Here is a 25626-nt window from a genome sequence, read left to right as displayed (position 1 = left end):
TCTCCCTCTCTCTCTATCTCTCTCTCTCTCCCTCTCCCTCCCTCTCTCTCCCTCTCTCTTCCTCTGTTTCTCTCTCTCTTTCCCCGTCTCTGTGAAAGCTAGTTGGCACTTCCTCGATGGTGAACAACACAGTAATTTATCGACAGAAACTTGTGGAATGTGTGTTTGAGGGAAACTTTAAGGAATTGGTTGTCAGGAAAAATCAACACTCTTCGTGTAGCATATCCTTCCAAACATGTACAGTTTTTTATTTTCAGCCGCATAATTTAAACTTCAGACAATGTTGGGTTAGAAATCGGAGATTAGTTAATCTATATCGCTATCACCTACAGTTCTGGTCAAAGTAAAATAATTATAATCTGTTAAAATGTTTAGAAAATATGACAAAACATCATCTCGTGTAAAATTTAAACCGACAATGTAATAATTACTTCTCAATATATGTATAAAAAGATGAACTATTGAAAAAAAAAAAAAATTCTAGAAAGATAATACATGCAACCAACCAATACACATGTTAAGAGTAATACTTAGAGGGAATCGGGGAGATATTGTTATATTTCATATTTCTCTGTTCTATCCATCAATGTGACCTTTAAGAAAATATCATTCACCAACGTGACTGACATGACAAGACCTAGTGGTCATGGCAACATGGATGGCAACTATGATGCAACGAACAGAACAAATGAAGAGAGGTCTGTTCATTCACAGAATGGTCAAACTCACACATACATGGAGACTCACATTCAACAAGATTCACTGGTGTGCACAAACACTCACACATTTAAGAATATCTGTTTGTGTGGTTGACATATTCAGTGCACAAAGATAAATTGTGTAGTATGATTCTGGGTCTAGCTTAAACCAAGATAGTTCCACAACAAGGATAACAGTGACTTCCTCCAACGTATTATTTGCTTTATGATATCAAACAGAAAGATCATTGATATTTAAATGTAAAATAAAAAAAAAAGAAGATGATGAAAGAAACTGGTAGTACAAAACATTTTCAGATTACAATGCATTTGTCAATTACAAGTAATTTCAGGCACGAGTCCATTTAGAGAGTTGAGAAGACAGCAACACTTCATGATTGTTCAGCTTCAACACACAGAGCAGACATATAGAACAACCCAACTCCTCCTCAGGCTGCTGGGTCCTAAAGACCCTGGATTCCATCTGGAGTGGCTGAACAGGTCCACCATCTCAAGATGCTCATCAACTCAACATCTGTTGATGGATTACAAGATTGTTTTAATTGGTTGGTCGAAATTCAGCACAGGGTAGATCAGCACTGGGTTTCCGTTAACATAAAAATCAATGAGTGAATGATGGTTAATTAACTGGCTGCCTCTAATATGGGTTACAAATAAGTGTAACAGACGTGGTCTTGTAAGTTCCGTCAGAGGTATATGGGCAACTGTCCTCTCAGAACGGGAGTCGAACGCACCACCTCTGACTTCCCAAGCGCCACCACTACCAACTATGCCAACGAAAACCTAACAATTCGTTGACGCGGGTGGCCTGTTACATACTTGAGGAGTGAGTTTCACCACACACCGGCTACATAAGCATCTATGAGAGTGGATGTAATGTACCTGGGTGGGCTCAGAGATGGCCCATGGGGTTAGCTGTGTCAGTCAGACCTGGGTGGAGTGATGGGTGTAGCGGCTGGCCGTCTGTCAACTCCCCGGACACCTTCTCTTCTTCACGTCTCCTGAGACAGGCCGTCTTTGGGTTCAAGTTTCTCTCTGTAGGTTTCAAAAGACATCCAAGTCAATGCCGATCCACATGAAGCAGATGACCAATAACAGAAAATGTACATGATGTGGTATCGAGTTAATGTTCCCCCCTTGCAATCATCATCATTATCTTCATTGAAGTACTCTAGCTACAGATTCTCTGTTCTCACACTCACTCACACATTCCAAAATGTTTCATTCCAAATTGTATGTAACTACTATAGATACAGATTTTTAGGATATATTTAATATATCTTCACCCACTATCTCTTTTGTTTCTGTCTTTCTATCACTTTCTCTCCCCTTCACTCTCTCTCTCTCCATCTCTCTATCTCGCTCTCTCATTCATGTGACCTCACTCAGAGTGGAACGGGCCCCGCCCACGACGCGCGTCTACCTCCGATGCAGAAGTCGAAGTAGTAAGACCCCCTCCCTGGCCCGGCCCGCCCCCCACCCCCACCCCCGCCCCACCCCCGCACCCCGCCCACCGTGGGTGAAGCACTGACCTCGGACTTGTTGTTCTAGACTGAGTATGACAGCCACAGCCTGGTGCAGGACCAGCAGCTTGGTCTGGGGCTTCTCGTTCTTCAGGTGCAGCTGGCACATGTGGCCCAGCTCCTTGAAGGCCTCGTTGATGTCCCGCACGCGCAGCCTCTCACGGGCGTTGTTGGCCATCCTCCTCTCCCTCTCCCGCTCAGCCTTCTGTTCGGGACTGAGGTCCTCGTCCTCATGGATGCTACTGCAGCCAAGGGGCACAAGGAGAGAATAATGTTTACTTCTTCATCTTCACCAGTTGCCTGTCTTTAAACTGTGCCCTGGCCTGAGTTGCAAGCTTTTAAAATGTGGATTTATGCGCCCTCTGGTGGTCAATACAGATGTTGCCGCATCACTCGTGTCATGAAAGGAGGCTGCTGCCTGGACTCCTCACCTCGTGCTGTCTCCTGGTGTCTTAGTGTCCCGTGTGTCACTCTCTTCGTCGGAACGCTGGCTGGCTGAGCTGTGGCTCTGACGCGTATGCATGTCGTCTCCATCGAGCCCCTCCAACTTCAGGTCCAGCTGGCTGAACAGTGCTGGAAGAAATGTTGCACAGACACAACGTTTATTTAAGGGGATCTTGCTGAGGGGTGTTGTGAATCTGTCAAGAGAAGTTGGGTAGACCAGCTGGTATGGCAGGTATAGAGGAGAGGGTTTTTAACTGACCTCTACTTTCTTCCTGCATGTGTATGGTTTGTTGGGATGTTCGTCGCACACTGTTATAGGGGTGGCCATTGTGATTGCGGTTGTGCAATGCGGAGGGGTTGTTGTTCAGATTGACCCCTTCTGTCTGCAAAATACACAGATAAATCTTTATTAAAAAAATGTTTTATGCACATCTGTAGTCTTCTGGTATCTTACTGTCCTATGAGAAGCCAGCTATATTACACTGTAAATGAAAGCTCTATAAATCTGAATGACAAACAGGTCACACAAATCAACATCTGCCTACTCATTTGTTATGTATCCCTGAGTAAATCTGTCACACACAAAATGAATTTAATCTGAAAATATACTTAATCCTTTGCTAAAAACTCCCCGAACTCTTTCAGGAAAGTAAAAATATTCTCTGCACACAATTCTATTCCAGATAAAATAACCACACACATACTTCCACACCCCTACATGCCTAAACACACACACACACACACACACAGACACACACACACTTGGAAATAATCATGTGTTTTCACCATGGCAGGTGTGTGATTGGTGCCGTGGGGTCCTGGAGCAGAGCTGAGGCCAGGGTGAGTTGGGTTCATCAGGCTGTGGATGTCGCTGGGTAGGCTGGGGACAGGCCCCACAGCATGACTGCGTAGAACATGGATCACATCATCCAGTCTGTCCAGACGATCCTCCAGCTGAGACTAAAGACAGGAAGTTGGATGAGAGACTGTTGTGTGAAGTACCACAGTGATACAGCAGATGTCACGGAAATATAATCCTTTATTAATTTCATATGACTTTATCATACAACCATGTGCTTACCATGGATATGAGACAAGACTCATAATTAGGGGAGACAGGGGCGTGAGTCGACGTGCGGGGCCAGAGGTTAGTACCTAGGAGAGACACAGACCAGGAGAGTCAGCTGTCAAACTTTAAAAAAACAAAAAACAATAATCTACTACTATAAAAATGTAGCTTCATCGAAACAGCCTTAGTTTTGTAATGTTATTCTAGGGTTGTACCTTGGGGTGCAGCAGAGCTTGAGAGAGGGGATGGAGACCTGGCAGGGGTAGAGGAGCTGGACGGCAGGCTACTACTCGTGTGGTCAGGGGAGTAGATCTACCAACAGACGGAAGGGGAAGGGGGGGAGAGATGGAGCACCGTGAAGACCAACTCGTGGATCATTTTAAAGGCACAACTTGTCATTTCTCTGTAGAGTTTAACAGCCCCTGCCGTGCTCTGTGGAGAAGGCTCGTAACCCGAAGTGACTCATCAATCCTGGTCTTTTTTTACAAGTCAGCAGCTCATAAAGAGGCCAACAATGCGAGTATGGCTCAGGGTCCATACAAGACACTTTGTTACCAGGGTATAAAAAACAATTTCTCTATTTTTTCATTAGAGCCTGACAAAAAAAATTACAGGGCTCCGTTTTATGCCTTAGTTTGGTTTTATGAACAGGACAACGCAAAAACCAGAGACCGAGCAACCTCAAAACAGCACAATATTGTACAATTTACCCTCACAGAAACCTGTCGTTGATACTTACAGAAGCCAGAGCTTTTCCCAGGGCATCCCCAGTCTGCGTCCTGCCAGTGGGATGGTCGTGGTCACCATGGTTACCTGGCCCACAAGAAGACTCGCATTTAGAAGTCGCGTACAGATAAATGTAAAACCAAGCAAACAATATATAGATCGAGGACCGTCAGGAATAGCCGCTCAGGTCTAGATCGAGGGCAGCCACATCGCGCGTCTCACCTGTGGAGCTGTCTGGACTGCTGGCGGCGTGAGGGTGAGAGGTGGTGTTGCCGACCCGGTGGAATGTAGACATGGGAGGAAGACCTCGGCTGATGTCAGTGGGGGAGACTGAGTGTGGAGAATAGTCCTAGGGAACACAGACAGTCAGTGAGGCTGGGTTTGAACCAGAAGTGAATCTTGTCCTGGACATAGGCCCAGCCAATCAGGTCTGAGGCCCAGCCAATCAGGTCTGAGGCCCAGCCAATCAGGTCTGGGGCCCAGCCAATCAGGTCTGAGGCCCAGCCAGGCAGATCTTAAGGCCAGCCAATCAGGTCTGAGGCCCAGCCAATCAGGTCTGAGGCCCAGCCAATCAGGTCTGAGGCCCAGCCAATCAGGTATGAGGCCCAGCCAATCAGATCTTAGGCCCAGCCAATCAGGTCTGAGGCCCAGCCAATCAGGTCTGGGGCCCAGCCAATCAGGTCTGAGGCCCAGCCAGGCATATCTTAGGCCCTCTCTGTCAGGTCTTACCGGGTGACTGTGGGATGGCAGGTTGTTGTAGTTCCCTGAGAGGGACTGGTGGGAAGAGCGGCCTCCATATCCCAGCTGGCTCAGCTCACCGGTGGAAACCCACATGTCCGTGGATCCGTTTGTACCTTCTGAAATGGAATCGGAAAGAAATTACATTCCCTGTCACTGAAAATTACATTTGTTCGAATGTAATTTGTGTGTTTTAATGTAATTGATTACAAGCATTTTTGTGGCGACTGATCGGTGACCTATAATAGCAAGTACCATGGAACCAATACATCTTGCATGGTGGGAACTTTTACTTACCATAGAATGTGCTGCCAAACATATTGTTGGGGGCCTTGGAGGATGGGTGCGTGGAGGGGTTCTGGTTAATGTCATCATAAACCTGAACATCAGAAGATAAACACACAGCAGCATTATGAAGTGCTGATGAGTCAAATCTATGACACTGGGTGAACAGGTTTAATACACCAAACAGTGATTTCTAAGAATTACTTTAGTAGACAAAACTGACATAAAGATAATTTCAATATCATAGATGAGAGATTACATGTTCAAATGAAAGCAACGCAGCAAGCTGATGTACACTTAGAACTATTGTGATAATCCATAAACCTAAAATCCATGTGGCTCCTCATCCGGATTTAGGAAGCATTCACCAGGAGAAATCCCTCCCCTAATCATTCTCAGGTCCTGCTCTATTCAAAAGCTTCAACTTGTATTTCATTTTAAAGGCTTTAAAATAACACTGGATAAGAAGTCCTCTGCACAATTTACCACATTTTAAAGGTGCATTTTTGTCATAAATGGGTACCACCATTATGGTCTCTCCAGGGTGGGATTATTAATATTGTAATAAATATCATAATCAGTTATAAATAACCCCCCCACCCCCCTTAAAAAAAGAAGCTTAATATAGTAGCATACATTTCACTGTACTCATAGACACAATCGGACAACACAAGCCAAATCCCTTGTATCATGTTTGTTCTTTTAAACCCTTTTAGACCAGCCATTCCCGACCTTTTAGACCAGCCATTCCCGACCTTTTCCACTTTGCGGCCCACTTGCATAGCTCAAATACTTTAGCGGCGGCAAAAACACATCAGTTCACTTAATTCGCGTTTATCATACTTCCACAGCAAGATTTATTTGAGCGATGAAAGACGACCAAGTGTCCATCAGCGCCACAGTAAGCACACACTGTAAAAAGAGGTAACCTGCGTAACTACCACGGCCAGGCCAGGTCTAGGACTTCCGTTAGTTAAAGTGGAAATGTCAGTTCCTTCTAAAGTTCATTGGTTTAGCAGCCCACCTGTATTACCCTTGCGGACCACTAGTGTAAACCTTTCAAACCTTTTTTTAAACCTTTACAATAAAAATATAACCCGTTTCTCAATTTGAAACTTTTAGAAAAAAAAATTTTGGGAAACTTTTGGAAACTTATTCGAAAATGTTTTAGAAAATGTTTTTTCTTTTTCATTTTTTTTGTTTAAACCTTTTGAAACTTTTTTTCGAAACTTTGTCTCAAAAATATTTTTCAACTAACGTAACGAAAAGTAACTAACCTGTCTTGAAAATGTAAGAAGGACAAGTACAGATTTTTGTATAAAAAAAACTTAAGAAGTGAAAGTAAAAATACAAATAAATAAAAAGGACCGATACCAGAAAAATTATAATTAATATAATTAATTATAAATTATATATAATTTTTTTTTTGTACTTTGTTACTTCCCATCTCTGCCCACAAACACACACTGGCACACACATACAAACACGCACACACATACAAACACGCACACGCATGCACGCAGAGCGTGTCCCTGTCTGGCATGAGTCCATGGTGATTGTGGGCCAGGCAAACCAGATGAGCCCCTGTAGACATGAGGGCAGTCTGAGCTTCCACAAGCAGCATATGGTGGTGGATAAAGCCAATTGTCCTCCTGACCATGGGCAAGGAAGTGACCCGTTAATAATGCTCACACCCCCCTGTTCAGCATGCCCTCGCTGGCCCCCAATGGGGTGAGCCCCCATCTCCATATCTTTTAGCACAGCATTGATTTAGGAACCATCAATCACACCGGCACAAATTATCAAAGGCTGTTCTTTCATAAGAACACAGCTTAGGGTTGTGTTTTTTTGCTGCCATACCCAAAACCTTTGCTTCACCTATATAAAGTTTGCATGTCTAAGAACATTAAAAACAATATTTAAAAGATTGTAAAACAGGACATAGCCTATCACCCTCACTGTTTAAAATGCACATGCATTAATATACTGAGAAAAAATATCTGAATTGAATCCTTGTATGTACTTAGCATGGCGCTGTAACGTGGTTCCACCATGACTAACTACGGCCACATGAAACTATTTTAGTTTCTCTATGATCCGCGATGTCTGGATATGGTTACACTGACAAAGATCAAAGCTGCCTTTGATAACTGTCCTAATGGTGCATGGGGAGGGCTGCACATTGCAAGGTTAAATCCCACAGAAATAGCAGCAATCTGTTTTATGTCAAGATCTGTTTGACAAGCTGATTTAACTAGCAGGCTCTTAGGTCTGTCTGATCAGAGGACCTTGAACATGCCGCCAGGATTGGTAGTCGTGCACTGACCACTATCCCATCCCACAAACATTAAAGTTCACAGAAGGCTTTGGTGATGTCTGGTTAAACCACTCAATATCAACCACTAATTTACATACATCATTTTATATATAAAATATATAAACTAAACGTACTTCATCACTTTTCCAAAATGTATCTGCTTTCAAATAGATATTACTTTTAGATGGTGACAATGCAAATAAAGAGGTATGGTCAAGTCTTATTAAAACTGAAGTGAATTAAAAAAAATCTAGCAAATAACATGTAGATCAAAAAAACACTTACAGTATCAGAGCACAGTCAGGTAAAGGTGTCCCGGCGTACCTGCAAACCCTCCTTTGACACCATCACACCAAATCACACAAAAACAAAGACCCTATGTACAGACAACATAGAAATATACTCACTGATTTCACGTTGCAGCCATACATCAGTGAGTTGTTGCCAGTCCCAGAGGCAGGGTAAGCACAATACATGACTCCGGTTAGTTCAGTACAAGATTCCAGTGTCACAGTGCAGTCCACAGCTCCTCGCTCTCCTGATGATGAGCTCTTAGTTCACATACACTCAGTCCCTACCCTGCCCTCTTCATGCAGTGAACTCACACAGACTTTATGCAAATGAGGGCTAGACCATCACAAGGAGCAGAGGGGTGGCTGAGTGGAGACCAGGGCAGTATGTGCTTGAGCAGCAGTGTTCATTTCACTCCTTGAGTGTTTATACAAGTCCACTCTCATCATCATTACGCTCCTGGTGTTAAATCAACACTTTGAAATCTGATGTTCTGCAGCACATATTGTATATCATAGCTTTTGGCAAACACTGTAATAGTAGTGTCATAATATATACAAATGAGTTTGTAAATGTAATCTCCTTCAAATAATTGAGTGAGACATGTTTTTTAAATGTTTACATGGGGGAATACAAACATTTCTTTATACGTGATCACAATGAAAGCATACATCTGAATATCGTCACACTGTGAAGAACACAACGCACACTAATTGAAGTAAGCCTGGTGTTGAAGCACAAGGACGACAAGGTTACCTCCCATTAGCAAGGTAGAAAATTCCTGTAAACACCACCTACTTCTCAGCTGACCCACATTTTCAAATTAAACCTAGTCTTAGTACTCAGCACGTGTGGCGTGGCAAGTTCCTCCTTTGGCTGGAGTAAGGTTATTTATAAATCTGCCTGTCTGGGTGCTGCTTTGACTGAATGCACACACAGAAGAGGTTTTCCTGTGAGCTATAATCCTCTTGGCTCTTAATGCATGTTGGCCTGGGCTACCAGTCTCAGTGACCTACTGTACGAAGATATGCAACTGTTTTAAAATGTCTGACCTCCACTCTAACCTTGATGTGACTCTATATCAAAGCTTTTATCTGAGATAAAGTATGAACTGCGGATCTGAAATAGATTCTATGTCATGTTTAGCAAAAAAAAACGAATACATGAAATAGTGAGCATTTAGAATAATCTGGAGAAAAAAACTCATTTTAAAGGATCAAGAAGGATCTCCACCCTGGACCCACGTCAGACGTGACAACACTGTTGTGGAACCCTGCTGCCCCATTGTGACAAGTTGCCCTAGACATTGTGACACTTCACAACAATCCAATCAAAGAATCCTCACTGAGACAAAAGTGTTGTCCCCTTATCAACACTGTCTCGCCAACTCTTGGCGCTTGTGGTTTGGAACACAGTCATAGGAGGTTTAGTTTAATAAGATGAGATCCAGTCGCACTACGGAGCCAGGACACACATTGTTCATTCTAATAAATACATTTTATAATGATAGTAAGAAGAGTGGCTGGGGACTGTTTGGGGTTCACAAATAAGATTCAAACGTGTGGGTCAAAATGTGCGTTCACCGCAGACTGTAATGAATATTAAAATGAGTTCCTTTCAAACATTGAAAATAATCAACTGAAAAACATGAGCTGTGCCCTGTTATAATTTATGTATTATGCGAATGTATTTGGTAAGTGTTTTCTATACGTTTAAGGAGCCTCTGCCATACAAGGATAATCATGTCTGGGTAGAAAATGTCAACAATTTACACATTTGTTGAAAAAGGAAAACTGGAAAGCTCCCATAGAAATGGTGTGATGGTCATCCCTCCCAACACACATCCAGTCAAGGTAAGCCAGTTTGTACTGGTTCTTCAAAAGGAATGCTGCAATACCTACTCTTGAGCCCCAGCGTAACGATTCTAACCTCCAGGAAACTGGGTCAGAAGGTCAACACACTCCTCCCTCCTATTAGCGTAATTATCTGAGGATCTTAAGAGGAGATGACGGAGGTAGAGCTCACTGTAGGGTAGCCTTTACTCATGACAGAGGTAAGGTATTTTTATAAGGAGGTCACATATAGCTCAGACGGTTTTCTTGGATGAGGATGGGCAAGACCCCCACCCACTCATGCAGACATACACTCATAAAGGGCTTCACACACATAAACCCGAGGGAAAATGCACACAGTCACCTCACTCTGAACTTTGCATCAATCTTAATTAATTACAGCCTTGTCAGGAAGGCCATTATTCAAACAGGTAATGCAAACGTTAATGAGTTGATATTAGCATATCTATATTTTTCCTTTGTTGAAATGTCATTGATTATGACACTCTACAATGATGAATGTCACTTCTGATGCACTCTGATAAGTGACTGGTCATTAGGAGGAAAAGAGCAACTGAGAGAAAGAGAAGGGGAAAATAAGGAATTAAGCAAGGCTGTACAAAAGCTACATTTGAGAGAAAGATGTTAAATGTCTCTGACTGCAGGGCAATCCGTGTTGCACTCTGTGGTTCAGTTACACCAACTAACTGTGACGGTATAGACCCTTGTGACATCAAATTGATAGTAATAACACTCAAATATTGAAACAAATTATTGATGTAAAACCTCAAATAATATATGTTAATAAGAGGAAAGACTGTTTAGTATTCGGCCATACATTCTCTTCGGAACTAAATCAACAATACAGTACACAGCACTGCAATAAAAATATACTTTTTCAAGCGATTATTTTGCTTATCTTTGAGTGGATGATTTGACAGGGCTTAAATAACTAAATTCATGCCAGTGAGGAGGGGAAGAGTTGCACAACGGAGCAGATGGTGACATTCCACATGACCAAACTGATCAATCAGCCCGCTGGGACGCAGGTGCAACACAGTCAGGCAGCCTCACACCATCTAGTTCACCATCCACTGGGCACAAACACATGGGCACCACTCATGACACCCTGAGGGCCCGCCTGCTCCACAGTCCTGCTGGGCCAAGGTTGATGACATCAGTTTCCCATCCGCTCTCCCACTGGAGAGCACAAAAACAACCCTCAACACTAAAAGCCATCCAAGGATGGGTCAGGACAGTGACGTCAAAATCAGGGACTCCCAAAAAAAACATTAAATAATACTCTTCTTAAAATACACAGAACCATACACACACACACATGCACACACACACAAGCACACACACACACACATATGCACACACACTTGCTGGCTACTGTAGGTCATTGGAAACAATATGTTGCCAAATATGTTTTAGGTTTACACTTTGAATCTGAAACTGGAACGCTCCCGGCCTAATGTACGGAAGACCATGCTTTATTGTATGTGTTTGTTCCTTCATTTCTGCACTGCTACAGAAATGTTAAAACACAAGCCAATATGTTCTGTTACCAAAGTTTTGCAGGTGTGTGCAAATGGTGTTTGATACCTGGCGTGACTCTTCAGGGAAGCACTATCTTTGGGATAAGATTATGGCAGATGATCTTGGAGTCCGGGCTTCGGTGGCAGAAGATGTAGGTCTAAGAGGATTAAAGAAGGGCTGCAGTGTACACGTGAGGCCCAGACACACTGAATCATGTGCTGTGGTGACCTCAGCCACTGGCCCGGATTGAAGCCAAACAGTTAGAAAAATAAGGAAGATCACATCAACACCAGCCCTGTCTGATTCCCCTCTTTGACCTGATGAACTGGCCTTATTACTGAGAACCACACAATTCTTTTGATGCCTTTAAACTCTAGAAGTAAAACATTTGATGATCAATAAAAGCAGGGAGCAAGAGCAGCAAGATCTTAATTGCAGTTAAAAATGACCAAAATGACCATCTAGGAAAGCATACATTGGTCGCCATTTGACATTTGACAAAAACTAGTACAGAACCATTCAGCGATGCTAAACCAGTGAAACATGAAGCAAGGACAGACAGACTACTCAGACAAGAACGTTGAAAGATGTTGAATTAGAAGTGACAGGAGATTGACAGTTAAATAGATTATTATTGAATAGCAGGGAGCAGCAAGTTAAAAATAGAGTATAAAAATACACTAAAAGAATCACTAACAGGGAGATCTTTTGAGATATACAGGAAGTGTCACCATTTTACCTCACTATCATAGACAGCATCTCAAATACGCCAAATTAATTTCTATATTAATGAGAACCTTATCTTACCTTCTTTAACATTGCAGATTTTAAGTAGCATATATGACAAATTTGTTTGGATTTATGTAAAATACTAATACAGAATACAAGGAGAAGGAAAGGTCATTCTTGGCCTGTTGACTATCTTTATTTTCAAACTCAGGAAAATAACTGTAAACCTGAAGGTGGCAGTATTGAACAGGTATCTGGGATTATGCCTGCCATATTAGTGTCAGACAGGTACAGGTTATTTATACATAATTTAGACTTCTGAATTCAAGCATGGAGTTTCGATTTTTTATCAGTTATTATACATAAATATTTGCATATAATTTGAAGTTGTACAGTGTAGTGTTAAATTTGTCAAGAATCGATTTAACTGGGCATGTTTATTGATGATAATGTTAGTTAATTAAACAATTATATTGTCATTATGAAAAAACATTCACTATCAATGTACAGTAGCCGCTTATCTACTTCTCATCTGATGCCGCTCCCTGCGCGTGCGCCCCTACTGCCTGGCAGCAGCATCGTCCGTGGCTGCTGCAGGCGTGCTGTTTGCGGCAGTGGAGACCTCTGCGAAATGTATTTTGTATTCCCGAATGTGTTTTGTTTGGTTTTATACATTTAAATGGTCATATCATAGTCTTAATAGCTATGCTTTATTGTCATTTTAGTAGGTTGACTTAGCTAGCTAAGGTTTATTTAAACGTTCGAAAACGTTGGGTCCGGTCTAGCAAGCTAATGCACAACCGGAGAGGCGCTCTGGTCTCGAGCTACAGCAGGATGAGGCCTACTTGTTAAAGCTCCCTCACCTCCCCTCAAGAATCATCGTGATGGCTGATGATCAACAACAACCTGGTCAGCACCAAAAGCCTACTTCGGGATTAGGCTCACTTCCAACGCTAGTGCCAGGACTTCAGGGGCCTGAGGCAAATGCATTGCAGTTCAAAATAAAGAATTCCATTTGGTAAGATTGATTATGATCAATGTCAATGGATGATCAACACGCAAATACAGTCGCTGTCAAAAAAAAAAAAACGATAGTATTGACACCCGCCCAGCCTACCGCTAATATCTAGATAGCATGGTTGCAAATGCTATTCATTTATTTAACCCCATATTCGTTAGGTTGTTTAGCTAGCTGGTTATCTTCATATGCAAATAATAACTAGTTTGCAAGCTAGCAAATCAGTCAAGGGAGGCCTCTTGTAATACACCTGAGCCCTAGCTAGCAGCTAGCTAGCTAGAGCCATCACTAGTCGATGATGTTTGTTTTTCGCGTGTTGCGTGCATGACATAATATAGTTCATTGTGTTTGATTGATGATGGAGCTAAATAATCCAGCTAGCTATCTTTACAGTTGGTGACCTAGGGGCGTTGAATTAAGAATATAATATCTGGCTGATCAGACAGGCAGTTGTTTAATATTAGCTAACAGTGTTCTGTGTGCGCTAATGTAGGTTGGTCTGGTCCAGACGTGATCCAGAACATCTGGGCGTAGCTATCTGACAGCCATCAAAGGTTATGGGGTAGAGGGCGCTAACCATTTACATGAAAAGTATGAATGCATTTAGCTATTGTTGCATCCCAGTTAATGCCTGGAAAGATTGAAGGAAAGGTGATCCAATCTGACCTTGGCCAATGGTCCTTGCAAGAAATAGTCACTGGATTACCTGATGTGTCACCGTTCATTATTTGACATTTGCTGTCTCACCTTTTGCAGCAAATCCGTACAATCAAAAGTGGACAACATATTGGTGAGTAATTGCATTTCTGCTGGCTGTGGTAGAAATATTGAAAGGATACTGAAGTTTTAGTACTTTTTCAGCTGCTTATTTCTAGCCCACAAGTTCACCACTACCAATGTTTTAAACTTTATATAATTATAAATTAGTTGACCATGAATTGAGGGTGCCGATTTCTATTAAATTTAATCTTATGTCAACACTGAATTCTTGTTAGAATGTCAAATTCCTCACTTGTCACACGTCCGGTGATCAGATGACATCATGTTATAACATGGCAAGAGACCAACACTTTATTACCTTAGGTCAAACCAAAATCTATTTTTCAAATCTTTTTTTCAGGGCAGATTGTGTTAATCATTACACTGTGTAGTATGCCTACTCTGTTAGGTTTGCATTTGCATCACTTTAAAGGAAACTGGCAGTTGGCACACTGCATGCTGGTCTGAGTCTAGTAAAAAGCTTTTTTAATGGATGCTTATTGGCTGACTCTCACCTCATTCATAAGTATTGGTTACCCTAGCAACAGGCGAGAGGCAATAGAAGAGGTAAGATTATTTATTCTTAAAAGCCAAAGGATTCTAAAAAGAGGCGCACTTCAAGTGTGCTTAACATACTATAGTGTTTAGATTTTTCTTGCAATTTGCAATTGTGTTAATGTTCTCCATGTTCATCAGTTGTAATAGCCGTTGCCTCAAATTGCAGAGTGCACTGTTAACCCGCATTCCATGTCAATTCACACTCAGGTTTCAATCAGGAGTAGCCCACTCACTGCCATTAGCATAGACCTTATCGAAAGGAGGATCATATACACAATTGATTTACAATGTACTCTTGTCAGTTGGTCTTAATTTTGTGTTTCCGTTTTGTTTAAATTCAACAAAGTATCATTTGTTGGTTCAGCATTGTTCTTACTGAGTTTACTTTGGTCTTCTTCCTCCCCATGTTCACAGCAAGATGTTGAGAAGTTTACAGACATTGAAAAACTCTACCTCTACCTTAAGTTGCCTTCTGGTCCCAGCAATGGCAATGATAAAAGGTATTTATTCACTTTAATACCACAGTCATTGAGCTGGATTCAAGGGCTTATTTCAGTTTGAGAAACGTCCTCTGTCTGTTTTTACATTGCTAATGCTTTTTTGATATGCATTTTTTGGTTATTAAAGTGGATTGTTATGATCAAGAAATTTGATTAAATACGTCCATAAAATGTCCCTACTCGCATTTGTAAGAAATATTAAAAGTACATTGTTATCATTGTATATTCATCAGCTAATTAATAATATGCGTACGACCAACACCTGTCTACATTATAATGTCAAGTTGTCTGCCTGTGAATTTATTATCACATTTGTTAGCCAGGCTCTTCCTGCCTCCACTGTACAGTGTCACACCAGCATCATGGCTCTGTGGTTATCATCAAGTAACCCTATTAATGATTGTCTTTTGCTATATACAGCTTTCTGTGTTTTTCATTTGTTTCCCCATATCTATTCATCACCTCAACCCTCAATACTCCAACAATAGGACTGAAAATCAGAGGGGGTCCACAACTCCTGGACTATGGTACTTAAGTTTCTCTTCTAAAGGACAAGCAATCAGTCCTATCCATTGAGGATCTGTCTTCACTGTGTTTGTTTTTGCGCCGTTGCAGTGATCAGAGCTCCATGTCATCCAGTCGGACACAGCAGATGTATGCATTTAACTGGATTCGGAATCACCTAGAGGAACATCCAGAGACGTCTCTTCCAAAGCAAGAGGTGTACGACGAGTACAAGTGAGTGTGCCTGCTGCTCACCTTTAGAGCCATCTGCATTTCTGAGGCAAGGCTAAATATAATGCAATTAGCAACAAGGTTTGTGCAAATCACAATTGCTTTATAATCATGGATTATTACAGTATAATCCCAGAATTTTGACTTCCACTGAATGACTTTATTATACTGTGTAATAATACTGTGTAATAAAGTCATTCAGTGGAAGTTACAATTCTGAGATGCATGTTGATGTAGATGAATAAACATTTAAAAGCCATGTCAAATAAATTAGGCTTTAGCCCACCCATACGGTATACAAAACTGAAGACCCACGTTTCATTCAAATAATCATTCATATCCCTACATACTATGGCATGGTAGTAAATGTACATGATGTTTATTTAAATGTGTTTCAGGAGCTATTGTGACAATCTAGGCTACAACCCACTAAGTGCTGCAGACTTTGGGAAGATCATGAAGAATGTCTTTCCCAACATGAAGGCACGACGGCTGGGCATGAGAGGCAAATCTAAATATCCTTTCAAATGTACTCAGTGAGTCAGGTGGCTGAGCGGTTATGGAATCGGGCTAGCAATCTGAAGGTTTACCAGTTCGATATGACGTTGTGTCCTTGGGCAAGGCACTTCACCCTACTTGCTTCGGGGGAATGTCCCTGTAAGTTGCTCTGGATAAGAGCGTCTGCTAAATGTAAATGTACTCAACTGGAGTCGAACAAACCTGATTAACGTGTACGACAGTTGTTCCCACATTTTTCTGTAGGCAGTTCAAAGGCTGTAAATAAACCTTAACTGTTTCTCACATACTGTTATAGCGGCTTGAGGAAGAAAGCTTTTGTACACATGCCATCGTTACCCAACCTGGATCTGCAGAAGTCAGGCGATGGAGTAAGTCTTTGTTTGTCCCATTGGAGGTGCACCGTCAGACCCCCAGACTGGACTTCTGTGCTAGATGCTGACCCCCAGACTGGACTCCTGCACCAGATGCTGACCCCCAGACTGGACTCCTGCACCAGATGCTGACCCCCAGACTGGACTCCTGCACCAGATGCTGATCCCCAGACTGGACTTCTGCACCACATGCTGACCCCCAGACTGGACTTCTGCACCACATGCTGACCCCCAGACTGGACTCCTGCACCAGATGCTGACCCCTAGACTGGACTCCTGCACCAGATGCTGACCCCCAGACTGGACTTCTGCACCACATGCTGACCCCCAGACTGGACTCCTGCACCAGATGCTGACCCCTAGACTGGACTCCTGCACCACATGCTGACCCCCAGACTGGACTCCTGCACCAGATGCTGACCCCCAGACTGGACTTCTGCACCACATGCTGACCCCTAGACTGGACTCCTGCACCAGATGCTGACCCCCAGACTGGACTCCTGCACCAGATGCTGACCCCCCAGACTGGACTCCTGCACCAGATGCTGACCCCCAGACTGGACTTCTGCACCACATGCTGACCCCTAGACTGGATTCCTGCACCAGATGCTGACCCCCAGACTGGACTCCTGCACCAGATGCTGACCCCCCAGACTGGACTCCTGCACCACATGCTGACCCCTAGACTGGACTCCTGCACCAGATGCTGACCCCTAGACTGGACTCCTGCACCAGATGCTGACCCCCAGACTGGACTTCTGCACCACATGCTGACCCCTAGACTGGACTCCTGCACCAGATGCTGACCCCCAGACTGGACTCCTGCACCAGATGCTGACCCCCCAGACTGGACTCCTGCACCACATGCTGACCCCTAGACTGGACTCCTGCACCAGATGCTGACCCCCAGACTGGACTCCTGCACCAGATGCTGACCCCCAGACTGGACTCCTGCACCAGATGCTGACCCCTAGACTGGACTCCTGCACCAGATGCTGACCCCCAGACTGGACTCCTGCACCAGATGCTGACCCCCAGACTGGACTCCTGCACCAGATGCTGACCCCTGCCTCTCCCTGTTCTCTGTCCCCAGTGTGAGCTCATGGAGCCGTTGGGCCAGTCTCCCAGCGCTGAGGATGAGATGCGCTCGGCTGCTTGCGGTCTGGTGTGTGAGTGGGCCCAGAAGGTTCTCAGCCGCCAGTTTGACAACGTAGAAGAACTAGCTCGCTTCCTCCTCAACAGTCACTACATCGGCACCAAGTCCATGGCAGCCCTCACTGTCATGACCGGAACACCAACAGGTAAAGATGGCCACAGGTTCGAATCCAGCCTGGGCCATTTCCTGCATGTCCTCCCCCCTTTCTCTCCACTACATTTCCTTCCACTGTTATCTTGTCTCTAAAGCAGAAACTCCATATTCGTTAGCCCCCCTCCCCCCCGGCATCTTATAAATCACGTGCCACTCAACCAATCGCATCCCCCGCCTCCGCAGGAATGAAGACGCCCACCCCGTCCTCTGCGTTTGTCCCCACGGCTGAAGCAAACTCCTTCCAGCCCCAGGTGAAGACTCTCCCCTCGCCCTCCGTCGACGCCAAGCAACAGCTGCAGCGGAAGATCCAGAAGAAACAGCAGGAGCAGAAGCTGCACTCCCCTCTGCCCTGCGAGGCTCAGGGGAAGAGGCCTGAGGTCAGCACCCCGGGACCCACCATCCCCTGTGGCAGCCCCGCCCTGCTGTCCCCTCAACCCACCATAGGCATTGTAGTGGCTGCTGTTCCCAGCCCAATCACGGTAGGGTTTTTTTTTTCTACCACGAAAGATCAATACTTGAAGGGAAACTTTCCTTTTTTCCCGATTGATTGTATCGTTTAGTCGTTACTGTATGTGAAGCAGGCTCTCTCTTGTGCTGTCCTCCTCAGGTGCAGAGAAGCAGGCAGCTCATGACCTCACCCAGTCCTGTGGGAACTGCAGAAGGGAAAGTTCTGCCTGTCAACTTCCAGGTGGTCACCCAGTCTCTGAAACAGTCCCCTAAAACTCCCCAGAGTATCTCCGCCAGCCCCGTGGGCGACCGCCTGGCCCGGCACAGGTACGCCCAGATCCTGCCCAAGCCTTCGGCGACGAGTGCCATCACCCTGCGCTCTCCTCCCACCCTCCTCATCACCAACAGCCCCATCAAGACGGTGATGCCAAACCCTCACGTCAGCTCGGTCAACGTGGTCAAAATGACCGCCATTTCCCTGTCCCCGAGCGGAAGCAGCAACACCATCAGCACAGCCCTGAGGCCCATCTCAGCAGGGGGGGGGCCTTCTGCAGCTCCAGAGGAGCCCTCCCAGGCCCATAGCGGGCCCTCAGCCACCCCCCAGTCTCCGGCTCTCCGGCCTGGTGCCCCGACCCCTACCACCAGCCACGACAAAGCGCTGTCTGAAGCTAACAACAACCACCTAGCTCCCGGCACAGAGAAGCAGAGCACCATCCTGGAGTCGCCCTCTGGGGGCAAGGAGGATCGGGTCACCAAATACAGGGCCGCCAGTGAACCCAGCTTCTTGGTTAAGTGCTCCCCGGGACCTGACAAAGCGGCCCGGACCAAAAGTGACTCGACGTCGCCCCCTACGGCCACGGCAGCCGTCGGGATTCAGGACAGCAATAATAACAGTAACTTTCAAAACAGTACTTTGTACCTGACTGTTGATAATCAGAACGCCAGCGTCAGCATGTCGTCCAACGGCTCCTCAGCCGTTACCCTGTTGTCCAAGGACTCCTGCTCAGGCCCCAAGAGCCCTAGAAAGCGCACTGGCCCCACCCTGGACTCCTACGTGATTCCTGTTAAGAGGGTGTTCATCTCCCAGCAGCCTGTGGCTGTAGTTGACAATCCCAAACCTGGAGCGGGCGCTAGCGCCGTGAAGAGGATCCCCAGAGCAGGTGCTGCCACCAGGCCTGAGAGCGCTCCCTGCAAAGTGAGTGTAAGACACGCCACCTTAATGCCCACCCACATCCTGGCTCTCTCCGACTCACCCATCGCTCACACCGAGAGCTCCCAGACTGTGGTCAAACCCAAGGCCTTTCTGCTGAAACCCGGGGATCTGTCACTGGGCACCAGCAGCGCTGCCCTTGGTAGCGGCACCCCCGACCCAACGCCCCTGCAACAGATCGCGGCCGATCCCGTCGCCGTAGCAACCGGCTCGGGAGAGCAGGAGGCTTCTGCGATGAGTGACATGAAGAGCACAATATGGGAGGAGGGGCAGCTGGACGAACTCCAGAAGCAGGCCTCCTCAGACCCACTGCCTATGCTGGGCCAGGCCTCCTCAGACCCACTGCCCATGCTGGGCCAGACCACAGAGACCTCCAGCCACATGCTGGGCCAGACCACAGAGGCCTCCAGCCACATGCTGGGCCAGACCACAGAGGCCTCCAGCCAGCTCGCCCTCCATCAAGACATCGTGGACTTTGCGGGCTCCCAGCCCAACATGGACTATTTCCCCTTCAATGACGACGACATGACCCAGGACAGCATAGTGGAGGAGCTGGTGCAGATGGAGGAGCAGATGAAGCTCAAAGGCCTTCAGCCCTTGTTCAGCAGCTGTGTGGACATGTCTCTGCAGGGCCAGTCTGCTGGTCATCAGAGCTCCATCCTCAACACTCACCAAGCAGGGTCCTCCTTCTACCACTCTGCCCACAGCAGCACCACCCCCATCCAGACCCCCACCCCCACCCCGACCCCCACCCCCACCTCGGAGATGACCCTCGGGGGACATGGTTTGACCAGAGAGAGCCCATGCTCCCGCATGGCTCCCATCACCCCCGTGGATGGTACCATGGGTCGGCACACCCCCATCAGCACTCCGCTGTCTAACTGCAGCAGCAGTGTTCCCCCTAGCCCCGTGGAGTGTCGGAATCCCTTCGCCTTCACCCCCATCAACTCCAGCATGACGGGCTATCACGATGCCAGCATCGTGTCCAGCAGCCCGGTCAAACCCATGCAGAGGCCTATGGCGACCCACCCTGACAAAGCCAAGCTGGAGTGGATCAACAACCGTTACAACAGCAGCTCTGGAGGTCCCCTGTCCAGCCAAGGCATCGGCATTCTCCCCAGCTACCAAGACCTGGTGGACGACCAGTTTCGGAAACCGCACGCGTTCGCCATACCGGGCCAGTCTTTCCAATCGCAGTCGAGACAAGACTCTCATTTTGGCCGTCTGACCCCCATCTCACCAGTGCAGCAGCAGATGGCTGGTGTGTCCACGTCCACTAAGCAGGAGAGCTTTGCCGTGCCCGCCCCGCTGGACAACAAGGCCTCAGGCTTGTCTGGGTCCGGAACGTTCCGCTGTCGCAGCGTGAGCCCCGCGGTACGTCAGAGAAACTTCAGCGGAAACACGGGCCCCCCCACGCCAACCACCACCGCCGCCTCTGCCTCCGCCCCCGGTGCCGTCGCGGCCCCCTTCAACACTCCTGTCGCCTCGGAGGTGCTGAACATCCTCTCCGGCAGCCAGGCGGTCGACACCATCCACAGCTTGGTCCAGCGCAGTCAGTCTGTTCCTCTCGGCATCATGATGCAGAGCGAGGTCCTGCCCGTCCAGGGTCAGAGCAACCCCGCCAAGATCACCAGTGTCCTGCTGAACAAAATGGACTCTAACGGGGACGACGCGGTCCGAGGCCTGGGCATCAACAACCTCCCGTCCAACTACACGGCCCGTATGAACCTCACCCAGATCCTGGAGACCACCCCAGGGTTCAGCGGAGGAGCCTCCCACCAGGATCCGCTGCACCCGGTCAGTTCCAGCCCGGCTGCCTTTGAGCTCCAGCAGCACAGCTACCTAAACGCTAGCGGGGAGCGGCTGAGCTTCGTGGACACGGGGAGCCAAGCACAAGCAGACCTCTGTGAGCAGGAACAGGAGGACACAAGGCAGCCCCAGCTCCTCCTCCAGAGCACACAGCAGCAAGACGAGGAGGAGCAGCAGCAGCTTGACTTCAACAACACTGTAAAGGACCTGTTGGGGGACGACGGGTTGAACCCCAGCTCTCAGCTGGTGGGCCAGGTGGCCTCAGAACTCAACGCTGTGGCTTCCGACTTCTCCAGCGACATCAGACTGACCTCAGAGCTGTCCAGTAGCATAACTGACCTTAACACGTTGGACACAAACCTGCTGTTTGACCCCAATCAGCAGCAAGAACAATATGAAGACTCGACACTGGAAGAACTGAAGAATGACCCGCTATTTCAGCAGATATGCAGTGAAACTGTGAACTCGGGTTTCGACTGGCTGGAAAGCAAAGACCAGCCGACCACAGTTGAGATGCTGGGTTAATATTGTTGTGAAATAGTTATGGTGTCTGTTTTTCATTATTGTTTGTTGGAAATTGTCTGGACTTGGCCACCTGTCCAGTTAAAAGTGCCAGCCTATCCAGAATATTTCTCTCCTACTGATTTGGTTTTCTCGTTGTCACTTGTCATGTCAGTTGCACATGTCATAGTTCCTATCCACCTTATCTCTCCATCTGAAATATGTTATGCACACAGGTGAAACTTCATCTTCCATATTACAGTCAACAATGCAATATTTCTATTCAGATATCACTTTAGCAAAGTGGGATAAGTAAGAAATTTGGCACAAAAACAATCACAAATGACCTCACCAAAAAATGTATGCTGTTATCCTGTTTTAGGATTGGAATGGAAGGACAACCAAATTGTGTGCTCATCACCTCCCAGGACATTTGCCTACCATATCAGAATACTACTAAGGGAGCAACTGATGCTGCCAGGTGCTGAATTTAGGACATCGTCTTTATACATTATCACATTACAAATCAGCGGAATACTGATTCATGTCTGATCTTTGTCCAGGAGGGAAATCTTCTCAAAGTCTACACTACTTGTACTGTTCAATATTTTGTAAAAGGAGGAGATGGATCAACTAGAATTGGGCCGTTTTGCAGATTATGTGACGATGGAAGGGAAGCAAACAACTTGGCTGCCTTATTTCCAAAGTCCAAAAGGCCTAATGCCACCACTAGGGAGACTGTATATAGCCTACTCTGCAGACTTCATCAGAACCACCCTGAGCGAGCTGTATCCCATCCAGGCAGCTGTTACTATGATAAGGTTTTCTCAGTACATTTTCTTATTCTTAAAAAAAAACAATCTGTTGCAGCATTATGCATGCATGTTGTATAAACTACACTACGCGTGCCCTTGTCGGTTGTAGATCAAGATTATTTGATATGTTATCATTTTATAAATCCCATGTCCGGTGCACTGAGTAGTGGCAAAAGGGGTTTCTCTCCCAGGATGAATATCAGTGGTATGGAGATGGCTTGATTTGTTGAATTGAAGGCTAGAGGCTGTATTGCAAAACATTTGATCTTGGTTTTGATGTCATCTTGAGATCAAGAGATGAATTGTGATTATTGTCTTTCTGGAGAACCAGCCTTATTTCCATACCAAAGATGAGCTATTGTTATTAATGGATTTGATCATTCATCTGCTCCTAATGACTAATATCAATGAGGGGAAACAGGCAGCCATGAAAATGCGATCACTTAAGAGTTATGTAGTGGTGGATTACAAGAAACAACATTTAAACTGATAAAGATAAAGCTGCAAAAATATATGTACAGTATGTAAATTTGTGATATGGTCGCAGTCCTGTGCTGAATAGGCAACTACTGACCTGAAAGCATGTGGGAACCATCACTGCTAGCCAGGTATGTGATAAAGTAGGATGCTTGCTTGAATTTTGGCTATTGTTAATGTTGTAAAAGTCATGTTAAAGTTCCATTTGTAAATAGGATAGATACATAGGAATTGATGTATCAAGACGCTATATTATGGCCATAATTCTAGCTAAATCTATGGGCCATTACAAAAAATCTAAACAGAACTATAGTCGGCAAGATACTGTATGTTGTCTGTTGCATTTCTGGATCGATGTATTGTAGAAGTATCGCTGTCTGTTTGGTCTCGCTTGCTGGTGTGTGTTTTTATTTAATTTTCCGAAGATAATAAGTCTCTGCTTTCGCAGAAGTGATGTGAGCTTTGAGCGAGAACAATAGCATGGTTTCTTCAGAAAAAGGTTGTGATATTAGCTGGTTGCAAACATTTCTGTGACATATACATTGTGTTAGAAGACTTCCAGCAGACACTGGAAATGTAATGGTTCATGTTTCAGCAAACTTTGGAGGTTCACATTATTGCACTAAATTTTTATGACACATGGCTTTGCCACATCTTTATGGACTAATGTTATGATGGATGCCCGCAAAAAAACGAATTTTTACAACAAGGTAAGAAAGGAAAATTTAAAAGAATCGTCTGAAAATGACTATATAATTGTATTGTAGCAAAATGTGCATTAATCTCAATGAGATACGCATTCTTAGTCATTCTCATACCTGAGAATATAAAGCGTTAAGGAAAAAAATGTTGAAATTACCTTTTAAAACCTTCATGCTTCATTATGTTTATAAATGATTGTACGCGTGCATGTGATGAATTCTATAGAACTTTGTATTCTTGGTAACCACTGTCTTCTGTGATTAGGGCGGGTTCTGTTAACCAGACGAACAGTGCTAGTTACTGGAGTTACTTTACTCTCTCATTGTGTAATGTTTACTAAGTTAATATTGTTCTGTATGTTTTGTTAATAACTGTTTGTCGATTTTACATTTTCTTATTTTGCAAAATGCAGTAGTAAAGACATTTTTAACATTTTCTCATATTTTTTTTTTACATTGAATAAGGCACTGATATTTGAATGAAGGAAAATGCACCTTTTGTACAGGAGTTCCATCAAGCAGTGACTCTGATTCTGTACTTCTGACTTAGCCAGTACCAACTCTGTTTGACTGTTTTGTCCATTTATACCAGTACCAGTAGAAGAGCCTTTCTGTGTAGTTGTGTGGTGTACTGCTTAATGTACAGTAGCTTGTTAATATTGCAAACGCGGTAACATGTTTTTTTTCAATGGAAAGTACTCACTGGTGAGATTTTTAAAGTGGTTTTAAAAGCCAATAAACTTTTTTAAAGAATCTGCTCATCCTGGATGAATCTTCACATGTATAATTCTTCTCTAAATCGCCAACGCTACATGGTAGCAAAGTTCTGAATTTTAAAATATTTATAAATGATAGACATCATTTTTGTCCATTTTAACATTTTCATGATCTGAAACTATACTAACTGTACTTCACATCATTTTCCTCCCTTCCTACAATTAGCATATTAAGTAGAATGTTTACTGTTTAAAATAACTTTAGTAAATGACTATCATGGTTATACCAGGTACTTCATGTATTTTTAGTTTTATGCAGAGCATGAAACGTGTTTCATCATCAACCCAGCTCTAGGTCAAGAAGTCATGTCAACCCCTCTACTGACCTCATAGGTCACTGGGGGGAGGGGCCTACCACAGACACTGCCTTTGACCAATCAGAGCAGAGTCGGTTGGCCGTGGCTCCCCTTTCCCATGGCCTCACAATATTCAAAACATGTTAATGACCTTTACTCTATTGATCATGACCTCCCAGCCTGACCTTAAGCCATGTGGCACCTACCACCTCCTGCCTGAGTCACCAGATTTGACCAGCAAGACAGAACAAGGAAGAAGCCACCCTTTTGCATGGAGATTGTTTGTAGAAGACTATAAAAACTATAATGTAGATTATATTTTTGTTTTGAAACACCTGAAAGATATCAGTCCTCTGAAAAATACAACAAACTACTTGTTCATAAACCGAAGACAAATAAACACACTTTTTTCTTTTCTTTTTGGTACAGAGACATCAGTAAAATGGAGAGGATTTTAACTATCTTTGGCCAGCTGATAATTTTCTCCTCACTGACTTTTGGCTTGAGTATTGTCTAAAATCATAAAATCAATGTTTAGCCCAAATCAATAAATAATCACACTGCACTCTATCTCATTTGATTGGATAGCTTTTTCAATATTCAAGAATCC

At 44.8% G+C, this 25626-nt stretch overlaps 2 protein-coding genes across 2 annotated transcripts; one reads left to right on the top strand and one right to left on the bottom strand.

The window, feature by feature from the left end:
* Positions 1-243: 243 nt before the first annotated feature.
* LOC124476817 (transcription factor 12-like) lies at positions 244-8376 on the bottom strand. The gene is made up of 13 exons (XM_047034199.1): positions 8229-8376; positions 5517-5598; positions 5211-5338; positions 4704-4830; positions 4495-4568; positions 3971-4067; positions 3768-3841; positions 3473-3646; positions 2946-3069; positions 2674-2815; positions 2252-2484; positions 1602-1754; positions 244-1233 (listed from the first exon to the last, which is right to left on the bottom strand). The coding sequence occupies exons 1-12, from the start codon at positions 8295-8297 to the stop codon at positions 1612-1614; spliced, it is 1467 nt and encodes a 488-aa protein (XP_046890155.1). The 5' UTR covers positions 8298-8376; the 3' UTR covers positions 244-1233; positions 1602-1611.
* A 4409-nt stretch (positions 8377-12785) lies between these two features.
* On the top strand, positions 12786-24692 carry LOC124476499 (DNA-binding protein RFX7-like). Its single transcript, XM_047033671.1, has 10 exons — positions 12786-13233; positions 13990-14023; positions 14965-15050; positions 15539-15577; positions 15666-15788; positions 16184-16300; positions 16588-16672; positions 17769-17976; positions 18168-18463; positions 18592-24692. Exons 1-10 carry the CDS (start codon positions 13100-13102, stop codon positions 21973-21975), a joined length of 4506 nt encoding a protein of 1501 aa, XP_046889627.1. The 5' UTR covers positions 12786-13099; the 3' UTR covers positions 21976-24692.
* Positions 24693-25626: the final 934 nt, after the last annotated feature.

The sequence above is a fragment of the Hypomesus transpacificus genome, chromosome 14 (assembly GCF_021917145.1).
Source record: "Hypomesus transpacificus isolate Combined female chromosome 14, fHypTra1, whole genome shotgun sequence".
NCBI lineage: Eukaryota > Metazoa > Chordata > Actinopteri > Osmeriformes > Osmeridae > Hypomesus > Hypomesus transpacificus.
The sequence above is the reverse complement of the archived record's forward strand: the minus strand, read 5'-3'. Positions and strand labels throughout refer to the sequence as shown.